The 27,580-nt window shown below is 41.8% G+C and overlaps 1 protein-coding gene across 4 annotated transcripts in view; it reads right to left on the bottom strand.

Annotated features, from left to right (window-relative positions):
* The window catches only part of AKAP6 (A-kinase anchoring protein 6), a 393,441-nt gene that overhangs the window by 106,893 nt on the left and 258,968 nt on the right, over nucleotides 1–27,580 (bottom strand). For all 4 annotated transcript variants that reach the window (XM_074955832.1, XM_074955831.1, XM_074955834.1 and 1 more), the window contains one exon: nucleotides 5,751–5,899. In XM_074955832.1, the coding sequence (XP_074811933.1) occupies nucleotides 5,751–5,899 (149 nt within the window). The remainder of the gene's footprint in view (nucleotides 1–5,750; nucleotides 5,900–27,580) is intronic.

Raw genomic sequence — 27,580 nt, 5'->3', positions numbered from 1 at the left:
TTACAAAAACAACGAGCACAACTAGTGCTGCCAAAAAAGTACAGAGCCCTGGCCATGAGGGCTCTGCATGATGACTTTGGGCATTTAGGGATGGAGAGGACCCTGGAACTTATTCGTAGTAGGTTCTATTGGCCCCGAATGGCTGAAGATGTTCGCAGGAAATGTGAGACTTGTGCTCGATGTGTTCAAAGGAAAACTCTGCCCACGAGGGCTGCATATCTCAAGAACATCACCAGCAACAAACCTTTGGAATTGGTATGCATTGATTTCTTGTCTGTAGAGGTAGACAAGAGGAAGGTTGGGAACATTCTAGTAGTGACTGACCATTTTACACGGTATGCACAGGCATATCCCACACGTGATCAGAGGGCCACCACCGTCGCTCGAGTATTGTGGGACAAATATTTCTCAGTCTATGGATTCCCGGCTCGGATACACTCTGATCAGGGGCGGGATTTTGAGAGTCACCTTCTGAAGGAGGTGCTGAAGATAGCAGGAATCAAAAAGTCTAGGACAACGCCTTATCACCCCCAAGGTGATCCTCAGCCAGAGAGGTTCAACCGAACCCTATTAGATATGTTGGGAACTTTGCGACCAGAGCAGAAGGCAACCTGGAGCCAGCATGTCGCATTTCTGGTGCATGCCTACAATGCCACCAAGAACGATGTTACGGGAGTCACCCCATATCTCTTGATGTTTGGGCGAGAACCAAGATTACCCATAGACTTGTGCTTTGGTGTATCAGAGGATGGAGATAGCTATGAAACTCACCAGCAATATGTATCCCGACTAAGGGAAAAGCTGCGGGATGCTTATCGCTTAGCTACCACTGTGGCTCGGAAGAACGCAGACCGCAACAAACATCGATATGATGCTAGAGTGCGTTCGCAGGAGCTCCAGCCGGGGGACAGAGTCCTGCTGCGAAATTTGGGTATTGCTGGAAAACACAAGATAGCTGACAGATGGAAGGCAATACCTTACCTGGTGATGGAAAAGCTGGGAGATCTGCCGGTCTACAAGATCAAACCTGAAGACGGCCCAGGGCAAATAAAGACGGTGCATAGAAACCTTTTGCTCCCTGTGGGGGAATTGGTAAGCATCCCTTATGAGACAGGCCACAACAGGGCAGCCGGGCAGAACAGAGGTGCTAGACCAAAGCCGCCATCCAACACAGACAGCGGGCCCCCTGCAGCTAACTTACCCCTATTCTGCACATCTGAGAGTGAGTCTGAGGAGGAAGACACAACCCTGGTGTATCCTGGGATGGAGACAAGATTTCAGACTCGATCAGCTGAACTAAACGAGAGTTTTCCCTCTTCCGCCCTAAACCCCATGGCGGAATTATTTAGGCCCCTTTCTGACACCCCGGTGCCGCTGATGAGACCCCCCTGTGATGAGACACACAGGTTATTGGACAATGGAGACACACAGGTAGAGGATGCCCTGGGCACCTTGGACCCTCCAGTGTTAGAACTAGGAGTGCAGGGGCCTACGCCAGTAGCCGAGGGACCCTCCAGGGAAGCCTCTCCATCCGTCTCTCAAGAGGATGTTCCCCCTACCTCGGCAACAGAGAGTCTCAATAGACGAGACAGGGTGATAAGACCAGTGAAACGGTTAACTTATGATGCACCTGGGGTGACTAGTGAGGAGCCAATACATTTAGCACACAGGCTTGTGGAAGCTAAAGTGGGCTTCCTGAGGCCCTTTGGAGGAAACCAATGAGTTGGTATAAAGGGCGTGTGATTTGTCGGGACGACAAATTCTCGGCTGGGGGGAGGATGTAAGCAGTGTCAGGATGAGCTCCACCCTGACATCTGGTGGTGAGGTGTGGCAAGTTGTGGAAAAAAAAAACTTCAGGGGCTGATCTCATTTGCATAGGCACACCCACGCCGCCTAGACTGAGGCCATAGCTGCCCAAATGGTCACTTCGGCTGCTGTGGGATCCCCAGTGTCTCTGTTATTGGGGCAGTAAGAATAAATTGTTATTACCCTGATTATGGGAACTGTGCTTGGAACTGTACTTGGCCTTTTGCTATGATGGAGGGACTCACCATCAACTAAGTAGCACTCGCTAGGCAAGGGTCATGGGTTCCAAAACTGTGTGAATTGAGAGAGACTTGAGACAGGTATTAGTACCTGGTGGTGTGGGCCCCTTTGTGAGGGCCTGAAGCACCAATTGCACCTCTGTCTCTCTCCACTGTGGAATGTCAGAGCTAATTTTGGGTCTATTAAGAGTCTTGCTACAGGTACTATGCTGCATTCACTTTGGCCTTAAGGTGCACCAGCACTAAGGCCCCCACTACTATGAGCTGAAATCACTAAGAGCTGAAATCACTAAGCACTGTGTCAAGTAGTGGGGAGCCGGAAGATCTAGAGTGCCGCGGTGTGTTTGTGAGACGGCGAGCTGTGCGGAGTGGAGCCAGTCGTGGTGGAGCGGAGCTGTCTGTGAGACAGCGGTGTGTTCGTGAGACGGCGAGCTGTGCAGAGCGGAGCCATTCATGAGACAGCCAGCTGAGCAGAGCTGTTCTTGAGACAGCGAGCGGTGCAGAGCAGAGCCGGTCGTGGTGGAGTGGAGCCGTTCGTGAGACAGCGGTGCGTTCGTGAGACGGCGAGCTGAGCAGAGCTGTTTGTGAGACGGCGAGCGGTGCAGAGCGGAGCCGGTTGTGGTGGAGCAGAGCCGTTCGTGAGACAGCGTAGCAGAGCAGAGCCCTGTGGGGCAGTCAGCTTCAGGACACGTAAGGTGCCCCTTGCCCCTTTTCCCCACACACAGGCACATTTTAGCCAGATTGGGGAGTAACACTATGCAGATGAACTTTTGAACTCTGGGGCTGGACTTTTTGGACTTTGGGTGATTTGTGGATTGCTGGACTCAAGAGACGTTTGGGTGCTGGGACTCTAGAACCCGAGGGAAAGGGGCATGCCCCAATTTGCTTGGGGTGGTTTTTTTGCTCATGGGTTGTGTTATGAATCCTGTTGGTGGTGTTTCCCCAACATAATGCCACATTGTTTCTCTCTGTTATTAAAAGGCTTTTTGCTACACTCAGACTATGTGCTTGCGAGAGGGGAAGTATTGCCTCTTGGAGGTGCCCAGCGGGGGTGGTATATATTTGTCCCAGGTCACTGGGTGGGGGCTCGAGCCGGTTTGCATTGTGTTATTGGAATGGATCCCCTAGATATTGAACCCGGCCCTTGTTGCTGCCAACTCTGATGGGCAGAAGGGTTACAGAGGAAATCAAATTTCTGACCATAACAGCTTTAAAAAATAACATTGCTTTAAATTCTGTGCATATCTGGAGCATTCCATAATGTTCAGTCAATGCACTCAAAGCCTGATCCTGCAGTCCTAACTACGGTCTAATGATTACTGCCAAAGGGCTGCAAGAAATGGTCCTGAGACATGTGCAATAGTTTGCTGAACACGGTAAACATGGGTCCGAACTAAAACTCTGATATCACGCCACCAACTCTGAGAGTGTTCAGAATCTGAACCCATGTAAGTATCAACATTTTGCAGCTGATCCCTACTACTCCTCTTGAACTCTTCCCATACCCACGGTGGTCATTGTTCTTCTGCAGCAGATCCCCATTTGTTTCTCTTTCATTCCCTCCATAGCCATTCCTATGCAGACATTAACTGATCCCTCCTCATTTTCACTGTAACTATCCCTGTTCTGCAGACATTCCCCAATCCCTTCTACTCCCACCTCAGAGACTTTCCAATTTGCAGATACTACCTTATTGGTTCCATTTTAACCATCTCTTCCCTGCACCTAATCACTTCTGATCTATTCCCACTGTAGATATATCTCCCCCATTCACCAAGTCCTCATTCTTACCTTGTTCCCACTGTAGGCATTCTCCCCTGAACAGGCTCCAAAGGCCATGCATCAAGTCTCCAATATATGGGCATTCCCATGTTACTCCTCGACATAGTACCTTATCATAGTATCAATAGCAAGCACAAAATTTGGATATGTGCGCACTGAGGGCCAAATATTAAAAAACAGCTCCTAATTTTGTAGTTGCAATCAAATGTGGGCAGACCTCATGGGTTAGATTTTCAAAGGGGCCTGAGAGAGTTAGACACTCCACAACCCATTGATATGGAAGTCAATGAAGACTGGCGCCCTTTGTTCTGTAGGCCCCTTTGAAAATTCCAATCTTAATTGCTAAATAGCTGACTTATGGATGTTAAGCAAGAGGTTAAACATCTAAAATGCTGTCATTTACATGTACAATTTTGTCTTTTACATGTGCAGTGCTTGCCATTGATACTATGATAAGGTACTATGTTTAGGAGCACCATAGGAATGCCCATAAATTAGAGACATGTTGCATCACCCTTTGAAAGTTAGCCCTGACAAAGCTGCCCCAATGCACCATGGATTGTGGCCAGAGTGTTTGCAGTCGGTAGATCAGCTATGGACCTAGACATCACTACAGGGGAGGGAAATATTCAGATCATGGGGATAGAGCTAGGGCATTTTTCCATTGGCATCAGTGGAAGTTTGAAACAAGTCCTTATGGAGCCTGTTCAAGGGGGACTGTCTATAGTAGGAATGAGTGACGATGCAAACTTTGTAAATGTGGGAGATATATCTACAGTGGGAACTGCTGGAGAAGAGATTATTGGCAGGGAATCAGACAGATGACAAACTCATTAGACACAGAAATCTCAACAGACAACAGTTAAAGTAATTATTAGAGCTGGTTGGGAAACAGTTTTCCCAAATAGATACCATTTGGGATGAAACTGAGACCTTTTGAATTTTCATGAAAAACCAAAAGGAGAGACAGTGTGCCTGTAGTAGAATAGTCTGCTGGTCAGTGCAGCCAACTGGGAAAAGGGAAACCCAAGTTCAGATCCTTCATGTGCCTAATTGAGGGTGGTCTCTCCCAATCTTTCCTGTTGGCGCTGTTCCAGTTTGTATCAATAACTAAATATTGATTGTCCCAGAGTCAGAACAACTGCCCTGACATTCCAGTGGTTAGGGAACTCACCCAGGATGTGGAAAGGCAGGGAACTGAACCTCACAGGGCCCTAATATCACCAAACTATTCTGGATAGTATTCACCAAACTATTCTGGATACTTGCTTGGTATCATTTTGACGAAAAATTCCATTCTGGACCTGAGAAACCTTCCTGTCAAAACAGCTATATTTTCACTAAAAGTTCTGGTTTTGACTAATCGGCTATTTTGGATGAAACAACATTCAATCAAATATTTCCTATCCAGTTCTAGTACTTATAGCTTTCAGTCAGTACTGAACTGGGTCATATTTAAACCAGAAATGAAAGGCTTCACACTCACCTACCAAGGATCTAGTAAAATGGTCTCTAAGGAAATTTGTTATAAAAAGATACTGACATGTCATGGAAGTCTTTGGAAAAAACATAGTAGGAAATCTGAAAGCATCAGAAGAAATTAAGAAATAAAGAGAAATAAAGCATGACAATACAGGCTTAGTAAAGGCTGAAGTTTAAGGGTACGTAAAATTTCTCATGTAGATAATGGGCTGCTATTCAAAAAAGTTAGGTAGCTCTAGGAGCGAAGCAATTCATGGAGATAAAATTATCCAGAACTCATTAATTTTTGCATTAATTAATAGGACAATAAATATACATAGCATGTTACCTTGTCTCTTGGTTAAGGAGGAAAAATCCTGGCTAGCATAGCAGTAAGAAAGAAGACCATGTAAAAAAGCACAGATCAGAGAGAATAAAACAACAAAAAGAATAGTTTCCTACCCATTACTTCCCACTGTGTGAACTTTTGACATATCAGCAAACTCTTCCTTTCGCTTGCTACTACTGTTGTACTGTTCACTATACAGCTTTAAGGACATCTGTTCAACAGCATCTCTTTGTGCTTCCAGATAGCATAGCTGAACCTCAGCCTAGAGAAAGAAAAAAAGAGGAAAACGCGTTTTTTTTTCATTCCGAAGGAATACATTTAAAATGACTACTTTTGGACTATACCAAACAATTTAACCAAGAGGAATAATCACACCATAATTTCTTTCTTCCTTAATAAGGCTGGTCCTATAATTCAGATCATAGTACAGTATATTATCTAGTGTTACAACTGGACCATTTAAGTTCTTATCAAAGAATGGCCCTTATGTCCCATGAGATGTATATCCAGCAAGATGCCAAATAAAAATGTCTGTATGTGTGTGAACGAGCAAGAGATATTACAAATATCACATTCTGAAAAAATCCAGATAAATATATAAAATAAAGCTTCTTGCACATTTCAGAAGCCCATCTTCATCTCTTGCTAACAAGTTGACGATGCTTCAGAGTTAATTATTAATTTAACAAAACAATGGAAGTATAATTGTAAATTAAAACAAAGGGATTGGCATTGTTCACATTCTATTTTCCCCTACCTAGTTTCCAGTGATTACTTAGAAATCTTGATTGCAAGGAAGAGGCAATAAGTTAGATGTGCTGTTTTCCATCAGTCTATGTGCCTAGCCAAAAGAATGTTGAATAATTTTTGGCAACAAAACTTATTGAACAGACGCTTTATTTATTGCAGCTGTGGTGATCAGTTGGATTGTGGAAGTCAGAGCACCAGATGACATGGGAATAAAGTTTGTTTTTTGCTGTGTTTGCCCCTGGGTAGCAGGGAGAAGAACAGAGGGAAAGATAAGTTCAAAAGCACTTTGGGGCCAATATGCTGTTGTTTTCCTTCGGTAAGGGTGCACTAAAATAAAAACACAGACATTACAAATTCTGATAAGCTTCAAAAATGTCACCTCTTTGTAACTTAATTCCATATTCCTATTAGTAATAGCATGCTGAGTCAATCACTTGGTAGGGCAGCAAGATGAATGCACTAGCATGGAGGAAACCTTGGTTTGGAAATGATTTTCACACTCCAAGCAGCAGTGAAAGAGAAGTGTTTGCTCTCTGCTCAGAGGTTAACAGTGCCTTCTATCTATGATAACAGCCATTTGTGATGTAGAGAAAAAGTGCCAAGATAAAAGCGCTAAAAAAGGGAAAATTTCCAAAGCCCAGAATGAGGATGCATATTATGGGCCATGTTTGGACTGGGAAGAAAAAATAAAAGAGTGCCAGCAACATATGCTTGAAAGAAGTTTTGGACACTTATATAATCTTGTGGTTACCTGGATTATATGAAACTTGTTTATAACTTGTTTTAGCATTGATGTATTTTCTACCAAGTCGTATTATAGTTAATTTTGAAAAGCCATTTAGATTTTAACTTCCTCTTTCAGTTGCTTATAGCTTTTCTCCAAAAATCACTGCTTGTAGTGAAACTTCTAATGTTTGGGTTTAACCCAGATATGATTTTTTGGGACAATCTTAAGAAAATCCATTCATCCATCATCTGAATAGCTGGAGCATAAAAAAACTTCCAGTGCTTTTCAGTGCTCAAATAAGTAAAACATAAAGCTTTATTTTAAAGCATTATACTTGACGAGTATGTAGTCCTGAATGTGGACTGTCCATTTTGCCTTCTTTGAAGAAATCTGATTATGAAAGAAATTTATTTAAAAAACTAATTAATATGTATAAACGGTATGCACAATACATAACTTTCCTTACTGATTTCATCATGCACTAAAGTGCTGTAGTCCAAGTGTTCACAGATGTACAATCTTTTTTGAAGAGGGTTGACTTGATTCTGACAATCTTTCAGTCCTTAAGTGATTTTTGTTTAGTATCATTGAGCAAGTTTATAGTGTGCTGTATATATCCTCTAAAGAACTTTGATCTCATATGCAGGCTGAACACTGCTCAACACCCATTTCTTGTCACAAGAGCACTCTTCAATTTAACAACTTGTCATCTGTGTATCCATTTATACATTTTAAAACAATCTAAAACTCAAATAACAAGATAGTAGATATACTGTACAAGTATAAAGACAATCTAAGATTAATTAATTATGGAAGTTACGTATAGTTATAGTTACCAATGAAAAGGCAGTACCTGAATATGTGAAATTATCAAAATATTCTGGTTCAATATACCTAATCTCATCTGGTTTTATCAGATAAACTAGGTTGGGACTGGTCAGTAGTTTGATGAGACCCCTGAAGAAAAAGGAATCCGTGGAACACAGACTGCTGTTTACGGATCTCAGAAAAGACTACCAGTAACAGAGAAAGCAGAGTTCCCTTTAGCTTAACAAATAGTTTCCTTCTGTGGGTTACTGAGGTTCCAGGTTCAGTCTCTCTCTGGAGTGGATTCCTCACCCACATGGATAATCTTTCATTTGATGTTTACTCACTTTGATGCCTTTATGTATTCTTCACTGTCCACATCAGGCATTGCAGGTTTCATTTATTCTTCCCAGAAAGCACTTATTCATTAGCTGTTTTTATTTTAGTTATGGTTGAGGTGGCACTTTCATTCTAAACCCCTATTGTGAGTGGCTGATAACTTTCCAAAACAATTACCTTATGAAATAAAATTTCCCATGATTGTTTTCAGCCTAGAGGTGAATTCTTTTGGAAAGTTTAAAGAAAACAATTTTGCTCGCTTTGAGGACGGAATTGCAAATTAAAATGCATTTTTAGTTTAGCAGAATAATTATTTTTCTTGTTTTCACAAATTAAAAAAAAAATTACCCATATAAAAAAACTACATTAAGCACTCAAAAAAGTCAGGAAATGCCCATGATTAAATTTTTCCATGCAACCTGAAAGCTGGTACCTTCTGCATATGTATTAAGAGAGAGTCTTTAATGATATGAACACATGCTAGTTCTCAAATGATGTAATATAGCCATACAAATTTTCCTTAAATTTTAGATACACACATGTAACATTTTTTCCCACAGAGTTTTCTATAGCTCTTAAGAGAAAAAAAGATGGGGGGTGGGGGAGACACAAAAAGAAGCAGCTACTTGCTACAGAGCTTTGAAGTTCTGCTAACTTGCAAAAATATGGCATTAGCATGTGGAGACTCCAATCTTAGAAGCTGCATAGCTGAGAAGGCAATTGTTAAGAGTTCTTGGATTGGCCCTTGCACACCTTACAAAATGCACTGCAGGCGCCCTTGATTGCTTTGCAGCTTAGAGTGTTCAAAAGTGTCCTCCCTCAAGTCATCCTACACCTTCAGTATACTTTTTCCTACACAGCTAAGTTAGACACACACACAGAGGTAACACAGCCTCTCTTAGCTGTACATTTTGAGCGTACTAATACATTCTGTACAAAATGTCAACTGATGTGGACACAATGACAAAATGAGGACAGACAGATGCATGGAATTAAGTGGAAGGCTGAAAGTGTTGTTAAACTTTTAACACAGGAACGGCGTTACCTGCCCATCACTGATACTTGCCTATTCCAGACATTTAATTCGTTCCAGTGCAGGAGTTACAAGGCTCCTTACCATATAACCCATAATGCGGGGTAGGCTATCTTCAGTAGGGTTGCCAACATAGTGTTTCAATAACAGGGGACTCTTGACAACCCTAATCCTCAGTTTACCCCTCCAGGACTCAGCTCTCTCTGAGTCTTAGCACCCCCACCCCGCCATGAGTGGGTAGAGGATTGCAGCAGAGTGGGACCCTCGGCCTGCAAGGGCCACAGGGTCTGATCTTGGTCTGAGAAAGCTACAAAATCTAATCTCAGCCCAGGAAGGCCACCCTATAGCATGGTCTCACCCTATACCATGAGCCCAAGGCTCATCAGCAATGTCGCAGGTCTTTTACCTCTGGGAACTGTTCATTTTATTCTCTTAACCACACTGGAAACAGATGGCAAGTTGCAATGAATAAACAGCTCTAACCAAGTACCTCAGTTAGGTACTAAGCATGTTCCTACTTAACCCACTGTGGCTTGAAGGTGCTGTGCGAAAGCCAAAAAACTCCCTGGTCCTCTGCCAGTTGGCCCATGGGAGAAAAAATTCCTTCCTGATTCCCAAACCAGTGATTGGCTAGATCCACAGCATCTGTCAGGCCAGATTCCCATTCCGAGTTCAGGGTGGGTAGGGTGGGGCTGCTAGAATGGAGCTGTAAGGGGCTCTACATGGCTCCTGCATCAGGTAAATCCTGGGAGCTGGGGAATGATAGCCAATCAGCACCCCTCCTCCCGCACCTGGCCAATGGGTGCCAGAGACTCCCAGGGGAAGGAGCTACCTGATGTCCCTTAGAGAGTCTCCCTCCCTTGCTGCTGGGAATATCTCCCATCACCACTGGTCCCATCAAGTTCTCCGACCCATTGAGGCAAGTGGGTGGCATATGCATGCATGATTTCTAAAGGCACATAGAAGTGTCTAATAAAAATCATCTCTCTCCATCCCTTTAAGAGTACACTAATTCCCTCGAGTACAGAGACAATAGGGACTTATCATGAATAGCCTATGGACTGCCAAGCAATGGGATGATCTAGCCCACAAAATCAGATCCATGTGAAGACTTGAAAGATTATTGCATGTAGCGAGTCTATAGGCAGCTCAGCTGCACTGCTATCACATGTAAGTGGCTACAGACCCAGTCTGGCGGCTTGTGACTACAATTCCATTTACCTGCCCCATCTCACTTGTTGAGCAGTGGATTGTGGCAGGGTACTACCCGTCAGAGGAATATAATAGGAAAAGGGAGGAGGAGACAAATTACTGAGAGTAGAAGTGAGAGAGAACATGAACAAGTGTGGCTGAGAGAGGAAATACGAGGATGAAAGCACAGGATGGAAAAGGAAAGGAGAGGAAGATTGAAGCAAGGAAAAGGGGGAAAGGGTAGAAGCCAAATGGGGAAAAAGAAAAAAAGAGAAGGAAAAAGGTAAAGAAAATATAAGAGAGGAACAGGGATCCATTATTCTCTTCCCCACAACCCCCCAGCTCACAAGACTTCTTGTGCTGACCACCATGATCTACACTAAAACCATACTCACTGAATCCTGCTTCCTTACAAGACGACTGTTCCATTTTTTTACCTTGAAAATATGATCCCTCAATAAATCAATTATCTTTAAGGATAGCTGCTGTCTTCAGTTATTGTAAACATTTGCAGCAACTCAAACTCAGGTAGCTCAGAGCTTCAGATGGATCCTTCTGATTTCTTTTGTGTACGAATTAATCTATCACACTGTTGTACTTAAAAGGTTTCTTCAGTTCATGTTCTACTCGTATCATTGCAAATCCAGAGCAGCTTTGAAGACTGCAGGTAGCTATTGATCAGTTTAAGTTTCAAAAAGCTATAATTTGCAGGAGCCTCAGTAAAAAGTCACAGTCCAGAAAATGTGCAGTACAACACAGAAGTCTGAGTAAATCTGCTGCAGTCTATTCTTAAAAGTAAGATTTTTTTTTGGAGGTGATGCAGGTATAGTTTTGTATCATTTCAGCATGACGCAGGAAGTTTTTGGAAAGTGTAGGGGACAATTTCCTGGTGCAAGTGCTGGAGGAACCAACTAGGGGCAGAGCCCTTCTTGACCTGCTGCTCACAAACCAGGAAGAATTAGTAGGGGAAGGAAAAGTGGATGAGAACCTGGGCGGCAGTGACCATGAGATGGTCAAGTTCAGGATCCTGACACAGGGAAGAACGGAGAGCAGCAGAATACGGACCCTGGACTTCAGAAAAGCAGACTTTGACAACCTCAGGGAACTGATGGGCAGGATCCCCTGGGAGAATAACATGAGGGGGAAAGGAGTCCAGGAGAGCTGGCTGTATTTTAAAGAATCCTTATTGAGGTTACAGAGACAAACCATCCCGATGTGTAGAAAGAATAGTAAATATGGCAGGCGACCAGCTTGGCTTAACAGTGAAATCCTTGCTGATCTTAAACACAAAAAAGAAGCTTCCAAGAAGTGGAAGATTGGACAAATGATCAGGGAGGAGTATAAAAATATTGCTCGGGCATGCAGGAATGAAATCAGGAAGGCCAAATCACACCTGGAGTTGCAGCAAGCAAGAGATGTTAAGAGTAACAAGAAGGGTTTCTTCAGGTATGTTAACAACAAGAAGAAAGTCAAGGAAAGTGTGGGCCCCTTACTGAATGAGGGAGGCAACCTAGTGACAGAGGATGTGGAAAAAGCTAATGTACTCAATGCTTTTTTTCCCTCTGTCTTCACGAACAAGGTCAGCTCCCAGACTACTGCCCTGGGCAGCACAGCATGCGGAGGAGGTGACCAGTCCTTTGTGGAGAAAGAAGTGGTTCGGGATTATTTAGAAAAGCTGGACGAGCACAAGTCCATGGGACCAGATGTGCTGCATCCGAGAGTGCTAAAGGAGTTGGCGGATGTGATTGCAGAGCTATCGGCCATTATCTTTGAAAACTCATGGTGATCGGGGGAGGTCCCGGACGACTGGAAAAAGGCTAATGTAGTACCCATCTTTAAAAAAGGGAAGAAAGGATCCGGGGAACTACAGGTCAGTCAGCCTCACCTCAGTCCCTGGAAAAATCATGGAGCAGGTCCTCAAGGAATCAATTCTGAAGCACTTAGATGAGAGGAAAGTGACCAGGAACAGTCAGCATGGATTCACCAAGGGCAAGTCATGCCTGACTAATCTAATTGCCTTCTATGACAAGATAACTGGCTCTGTGGATGAGGGGAAAGCAGTGGACGTGTTGTTCCTTGACTTTAGCAAAGCTTTTGACACGGTCTCCCACAGTATTCTTGCCAGCAAGTTAAAGAAGTATGGGCTGGATGAATGGACTATAAAGGTGGATAGAAAGCTGGCTAGATTGTCGGGCTCAACAGGTAGTGATCAATGGCTCCATGTCTAACTGGCAGCCGGTATCAAGTGGAGTGCCCCAAGGGTCGGTCCTCGGGCCGGTTTTGTTCAATATCTTCATTAATGATCTGGAGGACGGTGTGGATTGCACCCTTAGCAAGTTTGCAGATGACACGAAACTGGGAGAAGAGGTCGATACGCTGGAGGGTAGGGATAGGATACAGAGGGACCTAGACAAATTAGAGGATTGGGCCAAAAGAAATCTGATGAGGTTCAACAAGGACAAGTGCAGAGTCCTGCACTTAGGATGGAAGAATCCCATGCACCGCTGCAGACTAGGGACCGAATGGCTAGGCAGCAGTTCAGCAGAAAAGGACCTAGTGGTTACAGTGGACGAGAAGCTGGATATGAATCAACAGTGTCGTTGATGCCAAGAAGGCCAATGGCATTTTGGGATGTATAAGTAGGGGCATTGCCAGCAGATCGAGGGACGTGATCGTTCCCCTCTATTCGACATTGGTGAGGCCTCATCTGGAGTACTGTGTCCAGTTTTGGGCCCCACGCTACAAGAAGGATGTGGAAAAATTGGGAAGAGTCCAGCGGAGGGCAACAAAAATGATTAGGGGACTGGAACACATGACTTATGAGGAGAGGCTGAGGGAACTGGGATTCTTTAGTCTGCAGAAGAGAAGAATGAGGGGGGATTTGATAGCTGCTTTCAACTACCTGAAAGGGGGTTCCAAAGAGGATGGATCCAGACTGTTCTCAGTGGTAGCAGGTGACAGAACGAGGTGTAATGGTCTCAAGTTGCAGTGGGGGAGGTTTAGGTCAGATATTAGGAAAAACTTTTTCACTCGGGGGATGGTGAAACACTGGAATGCGTTACCTAGGGAGGTGGTAGAATCTCCTTCCTTAGAAGTTTTTAAGGTCAGGCTTGACAAAGCCCTGTCTGGGATGATTTAGTTGGGAATTGGTCCTGCTTTGAGCAGAGGGTTGGACTGGATGACCTCCTGAGGTCCCTTCCAACCCTGATATTCTATGATTCTATGACGCTGTAGCTTCATTGTTACCAGCTAGTCAATGATTACTTGTTTTAGTTCTCAGCAGATCTGGCAAGCTCAACTAAACCACTTTAATATGTTTAGGTTGGCCTATGAAACAATTTTTTGTTCCCCATCCAGCAACTATAAAAGACTGCTGTACACCACAAACACACCACTGTGTACAAGGCCAGACTGAGAATTCTGAGGAGGGTTAGCGTGGAGATCCTTTGGTATCACCCCAAACTTCACTGACAAATTAAATGTAAAATGGGTTTTTTGGGGAAGAATATTTTGGTCCTGTTTGCCTGGATCCCTGCTACAGGAGTGGAGCACAGCAGTTGCTTGTGCTTGGGGCGGGGAGCGAAATGGGGGTTGATGTCTGTGAAAAATTGGCACTATTTAACAAAAATGACAAGGAACGATGAGGTGTGTTTTTGAGAGCTGCTAGGAGCCTAGGTACAGGAGAGTTCTGTCTCCAATCTGGTGTATGTTAGGATTCATAAAGCGCTTTTAAAACATTCGTGCTTAATTGTCACAAAAGCCTGTGAGGCAGGGAAGTATTACTATCCCCACTTGCCTTGGCTATCTTTACCTAACCAAGTCTGAACATTTTGGCTTTTAACCGAGACCACAGAGGGAGTCAGTGTCAAAGCTGGGATTAACCTCTTGCTCTCAGTCTCACACTATGGAGATGATCTCCCTTTTGGTCAGAGGTCATATTGGCTGCTCAGCAGAGAAGCTGGCTCAGCTGCAGGCTGCCTGTAGTAGGCATCTTTTGTGATGGTCACATTCAGCAGTAGGCTGAGCAGCACTGCACCCTACAGTTGCAATTAAACTGGGGTCTGCCCAAAAATCAAGGGATGCGAAGCTCTGATTTTTCTGAACCCCCTGGATCAATCCCGGTAGGCTGTGATGGGATTGTGAATAACTTGGCATCTTTGGGAAAACTCAGCGTACAACCCTAGCAATCAATTTGCATTGGTTTACATTTTTATGGCTATTGTCGCAAAGAAAAGAGCCTGAAACTTAATTAAAAAAAAAAGGAAAGATTTTCCAAATAAAGAGAGGAGGCCGTGGCTGCAGCTATTGCAGGCCCTCAAAGACTGGCTCTGCTTGTCAAATTAAGTGCTTTCCACTATAAAGGTTACCATGTAACATAAATGGTAATCAGTGACAATAAAAATCAATGAAAATACATTTTATTTCTTGTTAGACCTGCTTGTTTGAGTGACCTTATTTGGTAGTGGAGAAAGACAAGACACTGGATAATGGCTGTTAGTGTGTGAGGTGGGAAGGACATTGTGAGGTTATATTGTATAAAAGCTTGAAGTGACTATAGAGCCAACTGAGTCACTCAGAATTTACACTAATGTAACTGAGATCACAACCTGGCTCCAGTGTTCTCCTGTCAAAAGAAGATCGCAATAAAGGGATGTGCTAGGATAAATATTTACAAACACTACTTTCCATGGCGTACTACAAGTTCTTCTGATATGAAATCTATCACTGTAAGCACAGTATTCTATGATTTAAAAATATAAAAGTACAATAAATTCAACTGAATTTGAACTGTGTAACTTGAACTAAGCCCTATCATCTCCTCTCTAAATAGTGCTGTAGAAAATACTATTTCACTAACTTGTAATTATATGATAATTACACAAACACACACACAGGTCCCAATCCTGCAAACTCTTATGCATGTGCTTAACTTTAATTGATTAGGACCACTCTTAAAAAGTTAAGCATGTGTTTCAATATTTGCAGAATTGGGGTATTACTAGGTACTGTTATTATATATATATACACTTAAAGAAACTTCAAAGTAAATGTTTACATTTTAAATCTACCACTTGTTTCTTGAAATTACTTTGAATTTAAAATACTTTATTAGTGAATAGTATTCTTATTTTATAGCTTAATATTTGTGATGCACTAAGATTTTGTATACGTTCGTTCTGACAAAAAGGGACTAAATAAAAATGCAACTACTACTAAGATGATGCTATAGGGTTACCAGGCATCTGGTTTTCGACTGGAATGCCCGGTCAAAAAGGGACCTTGGCAGCTCTGGTCGGCACCACCGACCAGGACGCCAAAAGTTTGGGTGACAGCATAGCAGGGGCCTGGGGCTAAAGCAGGCTCCCTACCTGCCCTGGCTCCACGCTGCTCCTGGAAGTGGCCACCAGGTCCCTGCAGCCCTTAGGCACTGGGACGGTCAGGGACTGGGAGGATCCACGTGCTGCCCCTGCCCTGAATACTGGCTCTGCAGCTCCCATTGGCTGGGAACCACAACCAATGGGAGCTGTGTGGGGCGATGCCTGGAGGCGGTAAAGCAGCATGCACCTCACAGAGCTGCCTGGCTGCCCATGTGCTTAGAGGCCGCAGGGACCTGGTGGCCACTTCCTCAGAGCCGTGCTAAGTGCCGCTGGAACCCCCCCACACACCCTGCCCCCCTGCCCCAGTCCAGAGTCCCCTCCCACATCCCCATCCCAAGCCCACGCCCCCCAGCCAGATCCCTGACCCCCTCACCTCCCCACACCCCAGTGCGGAGCCCCCTCCTGCATCCCAGAGCCCATACCCTCTCCCTCACCTCAACCCCCTTCCCCAGACTGGTAAAAGTGAGTGAGGTTGGGGAAGAGTGAGCGATGGAAGGGCGGGGGGGATGGAACTAGTGGGGCTCAGAGAAGGGGCATGGCAGGGGTGTTTGGTTTTGTGTGATTAGAAAGTTAGCAACCCTATGATGCCATAAGATAGAAAAAATATGAACTATTGTCTGTTTGGTATTAGACTGCATCATTTATGAGCATGCTACATGGTAATTATTTAAATGATATAAAAACTTTCAAGCTGATACATTTTGCAAATATTTCAGACAAATATAAATCAATTCACTTGTCAGATTTTTTAGATGTTTTCTCATGCTTAACTGCAAAGGCTGTTTGACTTTCATAGAATCATAGACTTTAAGGTCAGAAGGGACCATTATGATCATCTAGTCTGACCTCCTGCACAACGCAGGCCACAGAATCTCACCCACCCACTCTTGTAACAAACCCCTGATTTATGTCTGAGCTACTGAAGTCCTCAAATTGTGATTTAAAGACTTCAAGGTGCAGAGAATCCTCCAGCAAGTTACCCATGCCCCATGCTGCAGAGGAAGGCAAAAAACCCCCAGGGCCTCTGCCAATCTGCTCTGGAGGAAAATTCCTTCCTGACCCCAAATATGGCGAACAGCTAAATCCTGAGTATGTGAGCAAGACTCACCAGCCAGACAGCCAGGAAAGAATTCTCTGTAGTAACTCAGATCCCACCCTATCTAGCATCTCATCATAGGCCATTGTTCATATTTACCGCTAATAGTCAAAAATCAATTAATTGCCAAAATTAGGCTATCCCATCATACCATCCCCTCCATAAATTTATCAAGCTTAGTCTTGAAGTCAAATATGTCTTTTGCCTCCACTGCTCCTCTTGGAAGGCTATTCCAGAACTTCCCTCCTCTGATGGTTAGAAACCTTCGTCTAATTACAAGTCTAAACTTCCTGATGGCCAGTTTATATCCATTTGTTCTTGTGTCCACATTGGTAATGAGCTTAAATAATTCCTCTCCCTCCCTGGTATTTATCCCTCTGATATATTTATAGAGAGCAATCATATCTCCCCTCTGCAACCAATTCTACAACTGCACCCACATAAGGTAGATTCTTGTGCCTGCATAGAGTTCCATTGACTTCAGTGAGGCTCAGCATGAATTGTAGAATCATGCCCTAGACTGTAAACTCATCGAGGCAGGGCCTCTTTCTTAATATGTGTTTGCACAATGATTAGCACAAAGAGGCCCTGGATTCTATGTGGGGCCTTTGACACTACTGCCATAAATTATTTAAAAAAAAGAAAGCATACTTACAATGGAGGTCACCAAAATATGTATCTGTCCTCCAAACAATGAGAAAGGAAATTCTCTTTCATAGCATGAACAGAGCTGTAGTCTCATGGAAAATTTACACCAGTATGATCACTATAAATTTGGGTGACATCCACTATCCTAATAATCCAGAGCGCTTTGCCTCCTTTAAGTTTATTCCCCTACCACATTTGATCCTGCAGTGAAACAAAAAGATGTAGTTATGATATCATAACATCTTCTATGCCATCAGACTGTGCTGTTGTAAAGAGGTGATTATGATTTCACTGCAGGATCAAGCAGAAGAAGCTAGGCTGGGAGGGAGCATATATTAATACACAAATGATTTAATAAATGTATTTAGTAATAAAGCTATTCAGAAAAATGCTGGCTAAGTACATTTTCTGGCTATACCGAAGGAAGGATAGGAGCCACTTGATCAGGCTGCAAGTTTATTATTAGATGTCTGGGAGTACCTGGCAGATAAATGTGTACAGTGCAGGTATCTCCATGACCATTTCAACATCTACCCGGGGGCTCCCGCCAGCCCCCACCCCACCCCCCCTTTTTCCATCCAGGTTCCCCGGCCAACCCATTGCTGGGATCTTACCATCATCCTCCCCTTGAACAAGAAGGGTTAAGTTGGGCTATAAGGAAGGGGTTTGGCTCCCTGCTGTGCCAGTCATAGGAGCCCTGAACCCCATCCCTTGGCCAATCTGGTGGTGAGGGAAAAATTCCTTCCCAGCCCCCGACCAAACCTGTTATTTGTCACCTCCAAAGGGAGGGAGGTGGGTGGTGCACTGCCTGGTCTGGGAAAAGTGGCTTCTCCCACTGGGCTTGCCTTTTATCAACTCCTCAGCTCTTCCAGTCTCTGGGGCTAAGTCAGCATCATCAGCTGACCCACTCTACTTTTGCCGTAGCTCCTGAGCCTCTCACTAACCCCTCTTCCCCCCGCCCAAAATGCACTACACTCCCCCTCCCCCAACTTAAGGTGCGGTCATTTCTTTTGTTATACATATTCTTTTTCACATTTGAATAAATGAGAAATAAAAAGTTATCTCAACATGGTGACCATGTACAAATATCATTAAGGATATATGATCAGGAGACAATCATGAGGTAATCATTAAAAAGCTAAAACAAAGCTTTATCGGTAATGACAGGTAAATTATTATACAGCAAGACTGACTTCATAGCAAAAGCAACAACTGAAGATGTGAATGTAGACAACCATTTTGCCATGTATAAACAGCAGGCAAAGACTGTTGCTTCTTTGAGTTTATTGATGAGCCTCAGAGAAAGCATCAGCCTCTTGAAGTATCTGACACCTACTCAGGTCAGGGGAACTGTAAAAAAATAACTGTTTCAAACCTAAAATATTTGTATTGCTGAGAGGTCAGCTTCACTGCTGCTGTCTTCATGGCAATTTGCATACCATTAAAGCATTACCCGTAATGTTCAGAAATTTCAATTTTAAAGCTATGCTGTTCAAGATGTTTGCTGAATTGTAAGCATCTAAGACAGCTGGGAAATTTGTTAACACTCCTGAGTGTTAACAAATAGTTACTGTATTTCTGCCTTATCTTGGTGTCTGGTTTAAAAAAAGAAAAAAAGCAACCCTCACCCTCCATTTTACAACAATGAACAAGATCACATCAGTACTGTAATGGAGATAGCTTCCCTTATTATTTTCAATATATTTAAGTTCATTAAAATGTCACTGTTTTATTATTTTTTGCAGACAAGAGGGGATTATTTCTATTTCCTAGATCATTCTAACACAGTTTTTCTTATTAAATCTCTCAGCCCAATAAACGTGAGCAACACATTTGTGTTTCTATGCTGTATTTGTGTTCTCGTTCTCCACTCCTGAACTCCACCACAGCAATCTCTATTTATTTCCTGGCTGAAAAGAAAAATTAAAAATGTATAATGTGAAGATACAATCTTTGTTTCCCTGGCCCTGCTGGACTAGTGCTTGACTCCAAAGTATATTTATGCTGGCAAATACTGCTATTAACTCAGTTACCGTACTACATGAACTATAGTTCCTTTGAAATTCTATAAAATAGTTGTCCTTAGATGATAACAGAAAGGAAGGAATGAAGTAGGAACAACAAGAATTATTTTACATAATAATAACAACAATTTAGTTATCAAAACAGTACTGAACAAGCATGCCTTTTCATTCAGTTCTTTTAAAAATTTAGCTTCCTAGGGTTCTAATAGTATTTTCCTATGGTTCAGGAATGCACAGTAGCACTCAACCCAGTGCCTATATCCTTATTTCAAAGAGAATCATTCAAACCGACATCCACCCTGTCAAGAATCTTGACTTTGAGCTGCTAATGCAGAATAAAAATCAATATAAATTTTGATCATTTGATGAATATTTGCTTCTTTCTTTAGTGCTTAGGGATTTAAAACTGAAAAGTGCTGAATCAAGTCATTCTATTTTTTTGTGTTTGTGCCAACACCAATTTACTACCCTCCTGAAAGTTCCTGAACAAGATGTCTCATGTGGCAAACATGTTGGTTTTTCCTGTCAATCATAACAGTGTGCCAGTGGGGAACCATAAACATTTCCCTTTCACACTCTTAGTATTCCAAAAAGGAATATTTTGATTACTTCCTTGGAAAAGGTAAACTTGACTTATTTAGACATATTGTAGAATGCCTATGCCTGTTATTCTTGGAGTGCTGTTATGCCTAAATTGATACTATCTATTAAAAGTTAAACACTTTATTTTTGGCTCCAGTGACCTCACAAAAGAAACAGAGTTTGCAGACAGAATTCATGGCAAGCAAATCCCAGTATCACCAACAAGACAAAGAGCTTTATCTTCTTTCACCATGTATTTTCTGAAAGATGACAAAGAAATTCTGGCTGCTATAATCAGCACCAACACGTCACAATGTTATTGAGAATGAAAAGAAGACAGGCAGTAGAAAAAGCTCCAAAGCTTAGTGAACTTCAGTTTGTAGCTAGTTTTAAAAGAAATATACCCTCATTTTTAATATAATGGACTTTTAAAAAATGTCTATTGAAATCCTATGTTTCCATAGGGATCTTTTTAAGAAAAAAAGTTTCTAAATTTGAAAAAGACTTAGATTACTTTAACAAGAACTGTAAATACAAGCAATTTTCATCTTGGAAGAAAATATTTATACATGACACAGTGGCAGAAGGGCTTTATATTAAGGAGCAATTTTGTTGGTTTCTTATAAATTAAATAAAAGTGGCAGCAGCTGTCTTTCAGAAGGCAGATATAGGCTTGTACAGTCATATAACATTATGTAGACAGATGTTTTAAATAAAATAAAATATTTAGATTGCTAGATACCTTGCTAGATACAAAGGCAATTATAGGATGTCTTTGTTATATTAAATTTCTCATTCTTTTGAAAGAAAAAAAAAAGAAAGAATTGTCTTGGAAACAGTTCCAACAGGAAATGATCATATATCTAAAACAGCTGGAGACTGTAACTAATATAAATTTACTTGAAAATAAAAATGCTGCCTGCCTCTGGAGACATGCTGTAACATGCAGGAAAAAACAGATGAGAATACAACATTATTTTTTAAAACCTCAGGTCATATCTACGTATTGTACTAAGATGTGATCCACTGATGTACAGAGGGTGCTCAGGGTTTAGAAAAAGTAATAGAACAATTAAAAGCCCAAGCTGCAACAAAAAATAAAATCTCTTTTGTAACAATAAACAATATTCTTCTGAGAAATTCTCCCTTTTATAAAACAGGTTAGACACTTTACTCTGCCATTGATTATAATATGATACCATTTTATTGTATTACCTAGACAAAATGTAATGGCAACCTTTTATCTTTGCACTTTAAGGTGAATTTTGACTCACATGTTTCTTATATATGTCAAAGTTCAAAAACGAAATTTAAAAAGGAATACAACTCAGAAAAGCCAATACCTAGCCATTCAAGCTCTGTTCTTACTTTTATTGGGCCTGATCCTTCAGTTTTTGTTCTGAAAAAAAATTCCATTGACTTAAGTGGGAATTTTGCCAGAGTAAGGGCTTCATGATTGGTCCTTATGTTAAACGCTACAAAAATATAAGTGATATATTCTGACAGATGAACATGAAACCCCATATAACCATTTTGTCCCTCCCAGTCTTGATGGAAATGGAAGAGTTTGACTGACTGCATCAAAAATTCTCTAGAATTATTGCTATTTTTACTTTCCTCCAAGACCCCAAATACAGCTTATCATTGCTGAGTACACTAGACCTGATCCTGCATACGCAACCTGGACAAAGCATCTGCAGGGTAAAGCTTACCAGTAAAGCAAATAGCAGTGAGCTGTGCATGTAATGATGGAGTAAAATTATTTGAAAGGCACTGGATAGTATGCATTGTACCACAAACCCCGACATTTAAGCATCCTGTGAGCGGCTGCAAGCCTCCTGGGAATTCAACAGGACTTGAGAGTACTCAACACCTTTTTGGGTACAGCTTTTCAGTCTCGGGGCTGGAGCTGCAGTGCATATTCTTCAGGCCTTTTCCAGTACTATTGTTCTACCAGTATTTGCAGAACCCACCCATTGCTTGCTTTCCTAGTAAACCTGATACTCTAGAAACACATTGTTCAGGGATATTTGGTAACATTCTGTTTGTTATTTTTTTTCTAATTAATAAAACAGAACATATGAGAAACAAAGGATCTCTGCTGAACTATCTAATGAATGCCTATTACATTGTAGATGTTTGAACACCAATAGTATAGTCTCTTTATGACATGAGCTGTAGATACCATTAAAAACACCTTTCAGAAAGACTCAAACTGAAGACTGGACTTCTACATAGAATGCTTCCACCTACGTGCACGGGCTGAAATTGTGGAAAAGCAGCATCACTTGCCCCATAACCTCAGCCATGCAGAACACAATGCCATCCACAGCCTCAGAAACAACTCTGACATCATCATCAAAAAGGCTGACAAAGGAGGTGCTGTCGTCATCATGAATAGGTCGGAATATGAACAAGAGGCTGCTAGGCAGCTCTCCAGTACCATTTTCTACAAGCCATTACCCTCTGATCCCACTGAGGGTTAGCAAAAGAAACTACACCATCTGCTCAAGAAACTCACTGAAAAAGCACAAGAACAAATCCGCACAGACACACCCCTGGAATCCTGACCTGGGGTATTCTATCTGCTACCCAGATCCATAAACCTGGAAATCCTGGACACCCCATCATCTCAGGCATTGGCACCCTGACAGCAGGATTGTCTGGCTATGTAGACTCCCTCCTCAGGCCCTACGCTACCAGCACTCCCAGCTACCTTCGAGACACCACTGACTTCCTGAGGAAACTACAATCCATCCGTGATCTTTCTGAAAACACCATCCTGGCCACCATGGATGTAGAAGCCCTTTACACCAACATTCCACACAAAGATGGACTACAAGCCATCAGCAACAGTATCCCCGATAATATCACAGAAAACCTGGTGGCTGAACTTTGTGACTTTGTCCTCACCCATAACTATTTCACATTTGGGGACAATGTATACCTTCAAATCAGTGGCACTGCTATGGGTACCCGCATGGCCCCACAGTATGCCAACATTTCTATGGCTGACTTAGAACAACACTTCCTCAGCTCTCGTCCCTTAATGCCCCTACTCTACTTGCGCTACATTGATGACATCTTCATCATCTGGACCCATGGCAAAGAGGCCCTTGAGGAATTCCACCAGGATTTCAACAATTTCCATCCCAGCATCAACCTCAGCCTGAACCAGTCCACACAAGAGATCCCCTTCCTGGACACTACGTTGTTAATAAGCGATGGTCCCATAACCACCACCCTATACCGGAAACCTACTGACCGCTATTCCTACTACATGCCTCCAGCTTTCATCCAGACCACACCACACGATCCATTGTCTGCAGCCAAGCTCTATGATACAACTGCATTTGCTCCAACCCCTCAGACAGAGACAAACACTGACAAGATCTCTATCAAGCGTTCTTACAACTACAATACCCACCTCCTGAAGTGAAGAAACAGATTGACAGAGCCAGAAGAGTACCCAGAAGTCACCTACTACAGGACAGACCCAACAAAGAAAATAACAGAACGCCACTAGCCATCACCTTCAGCCCCCAACTAAAACCTCTCCAACACATCATCAAGGATCTACAACCTATCCTGAAGGATGACCCATAACTCTCACAGATCTTGGGAGACAGGCCAGTCCTTGCTTACAGACAGCCCCCCAACCTGAAGCAAATACTCACCAGCAACCACACACCACACAACAGAACCACTAACCCAGGAACCTATCCTTGCAACAAAGCCCATTGCCAACTGTGTCCACATATCTATTCAGGGGACACCATCATAGGGCCTAATCACATCAGCCACACTATCAGAGGCTTGTTCACCTGCACATATATTATGTAATATTAATATGTCATTAATTATGTAATATGTAATATTATATTATTTTTAACATTTTAAATATATTTTAAAATGCTCAAAATTGAAACAAAACATTTTGTTCGACCCAAAACAATTTTGTCAACTATATGATCTGCCAAAAATTTTGAAAAATGTTGTTGCTGTTTGACCCTAAATGAATTTTTCCCTAATTTTTCAAAATTCCCAGTGAACCAGAAAATGTGTTATTTGCCCAGCTCTAGACAAGGTACCTTCCCTGATGACTGTGCTATCCAAATTTTAAATATGTTACAGCCAGGGTAACAAATAATAGTGAGGGAAGTGAGGACAATGGTTACATCATTACATACACATGGTTACATTATATACACAACTCTTGGCAATTCAATTGTATTATAAATACACACACGTTTATAAATGACTATTGACTGATCACATAAGAAGTGAGCCTTAGAAACAGATGAGAATGAGAACAATAGAGAATGTTGGCATGGTGGACCACAATTAGGAGGTTAAAAGAAAAGGAGTACTTGTGGCACCTTAGAGACTAATCAATTTATTTGAGTATAAGCTTTCGTGAGCTACAGCCGCTACTCTGAAACCTGTCATTAATTAGGAGGTAATACAAGTACAAAGATGTCACAGACAAAGAGATGAATGAAGATGGTCATGGGACAGATGCACTGGGGGTTGAAGATGGCAATAGTGGTGAGGCAGACAGTTTGGTAGCTGACAGATCCTATTTTAATAACTAGGTAGGGGTTAAGCTACACAGGATCTTGAAGGTGGAATTACACTTGTCAGCAAATACTACAAGCTACGTTATGGCATGAGATTCCTAGACTAATGAGAAACACACTGTTAAAAATAAACTGATAGCCATTTGGCCTTCAGCGTGGACCCCTGCTTCCACAATCATCTGAAGTGATTCTCCCTCACTGCTACTAGATACACTTTCTTTAAAGATCCCCCTTCTGCTTATAATATCATGTGTGGTTGAACTTGCAAACACATTATCTGCAGGTCGTGTTGAGCGAATAATTCACTGACTATCTGATTAATTTAGCTTTGTTTTCTCCTTGTGGAATATCTGCAAGCTGATCATTACTTCTCACATTTATTCATTATTCAAAAGTATTTCAGAATTTTTTGTGTATGTTTTTAACATTGATTGCAAATAGTTCTCTGTGACTATTCAATATTTGCTATTTCAGCAGCATTGGCTAGTTGTAATTGGTTTGATAATGACATTTGGAAAGGTGCTGGTGCCTTATAAAATGCTAATTGCTTCTTATTCCTTCCAAACTTTCCTGTCTGCTTTGTAGCTGTTGTAAAGCAAGTTGAAGTCTTCGCTGATTATAACTCCCAAAATACATAGTAACCAATCAGGGTCTAATGAGTAAAGACAGGACGCTAATGGATGAAAGCTTTTTGTAATTTATGCTTAAAATTTTTTTTTATTTCTATTTTACTTTGTCTCTCTTCTGTTCCTCAACAGTGGACATGTTTTCTTGGCTGTTTGAGTGTTAGTCTTACGCTAGGACTCTGAACATCTACTCCAGTTTCCTACCAGGTTTTTCCATCTGCTCTTAATGTATTATTGTTAGCATTCTGCTGTCTGACATCTTGATGGTACCATAATGGGGAAATGAGTGTTTTGGTATTTTTCTTAAGAGTGTTATAAAATCCCTATTTCCTTGTCTAATTCTACACAATCTGATATATTTCTTTTTGTCAAATCTCACCAACTGTCACTATTTATGCTCTATCAAAATCTTGGTATTTGATTTGTGCAATCTCTCCATGATGTTCCTACCAACATATTTGAATTTTCATTTTTACCTATTTATGTGACTATTGAGTTATACAACATATGCTATCCGTATAACATCTTTTCACTTCAATCAATACTTAAAAACAAGCTTAACTGATATGACAATAGCATATTAGACCAGAAAATAATATGCACCCTCAGTGTCACCTTGCTGGATTAAAACCTTACACATGGAAACCCTCTGCATGTTTGATAGTTGATTTTTTCTGCAGCCAAAAGAAGACACATTTTGGTCCTCAGAAACCAAAGTGCAACGTTATATTCTAGTCTGCCAAGGATAGTAGTTAAACATGTTGATTTCCAGTAGCCATGAGTACAATTAAAATCTGAAGATGAAGGTACTTCCTTCCATTATTGTGTCAGAAGGGTAACTAATGAAACCATGGTTACTTAGGGCATTCAGCTCATGTTAGACCATGATCTGTTTCAAAGACACAGAAGAAACATGTGAGTGATAAAGCCTCTAACAACCACAATTATATGGCTTAGGATACAGTCTTACTAGACATGAAATAAAGAAACAAGATACACCACTGTGTCATTGATCCATCTCCGAGAGATAAAAAAGTGATAACTATTTGATAAGTGAAAAGCCACTGTCATAGGTCCTGGGGTGTGGCAGCACCGACTGATTTGAAGTGGTTTCCATCCTACACAGGGTTTACAGTTTGGTTCAAGGACTCTCAGCACCGCCATTATACAAATTAATCCAGCACCAATGGCCACCACAGTATTTTAAAATAAATCCTTTAACTACAGATGGGTCAAGGAACTTAGGTTTGGTCTTGCAAAAACTCCTCCGTTGAATTTTGCAAAACTGAGCCTGAGATGGTTTTGATCCAGCTTCCATTTTACCTGAACCATGACAGTTTTACAGGAGAAGCTTTAGATTAAAAGTTCCAGTTTTGGACCATCTATAATAATTTCCATATAAAGCTGTGTGGAACAGGACTGCTGACATTATGTTCTTGTGTAGAGTTTAGGTAGAATTTCCAATCAGTTTGATTACATCTGTTTCTAGTACTTTGTTAATCGCTTCCTGAAGCTGCTCATTAAAAGCTCCCAGGTTGACACATAATGCTGTGGTGGCTGAGACACGGATCTGGAATACGATCACAACACTTGGCTTGGCTGGGAAGTAAACTGTAACATCGCTCACTTTATCACAAGTGCAGCTTTCCCAGTTGATAAAATGGCTTAACATCTTATGTACACTAGCCATTTGTTTCAGGAGGAACAAGCTGAATATTTACCATTAAATTCATATTGAATTCTATATGCGAGTAAACTTCATTCTCTCTTTTGACAATGGAATTGCAGCAAGACCCTAGTACTGCAATTTAACGTCTCTCTTGCAACAGCCACAGAAGTGATGACAGCCCTAGACAATAATCACATGCCAATACTATGGCGCTTACCTACTGACTGAAAGCTCTCATAGCCCTAGTCAATAACTGAACCGACCAATTCCACTGTGCTGCATGTGACTGGTGATATTATCCTTTAAATGTGTTATTTAAGTTTGCAATGCAGTTAATTGAAACCCTACTAGATGCAAATCAAAAGTTTCAGCCTTAATTGAGATATTTTGAAAATTGAACCCATTGCTTCAGGCAGGTGCTACATGAGATTCCATTAATATAGGTAATTAACATTAGCCTCTGCTTTAATTAACATGCACACTTTAATTAGTA

This window comes from Natator depressus, chromosome 6, assembly GCF_965152275.1.
Source record: "Natator depressus isolate rNatDep1 chromosome 6, rNatDep2.hap1, whole genome shotgun sequence".
Lineage (NCBI taxonomy): Eukaryota > Metazoa > Chordata > Testudines > Cheloniidae > Natator > Natator depressus.
Note: the sequence above shows the minus strand (reverse complement) of the source record. Positions and strands in the feature narration are given on the sequence as shown.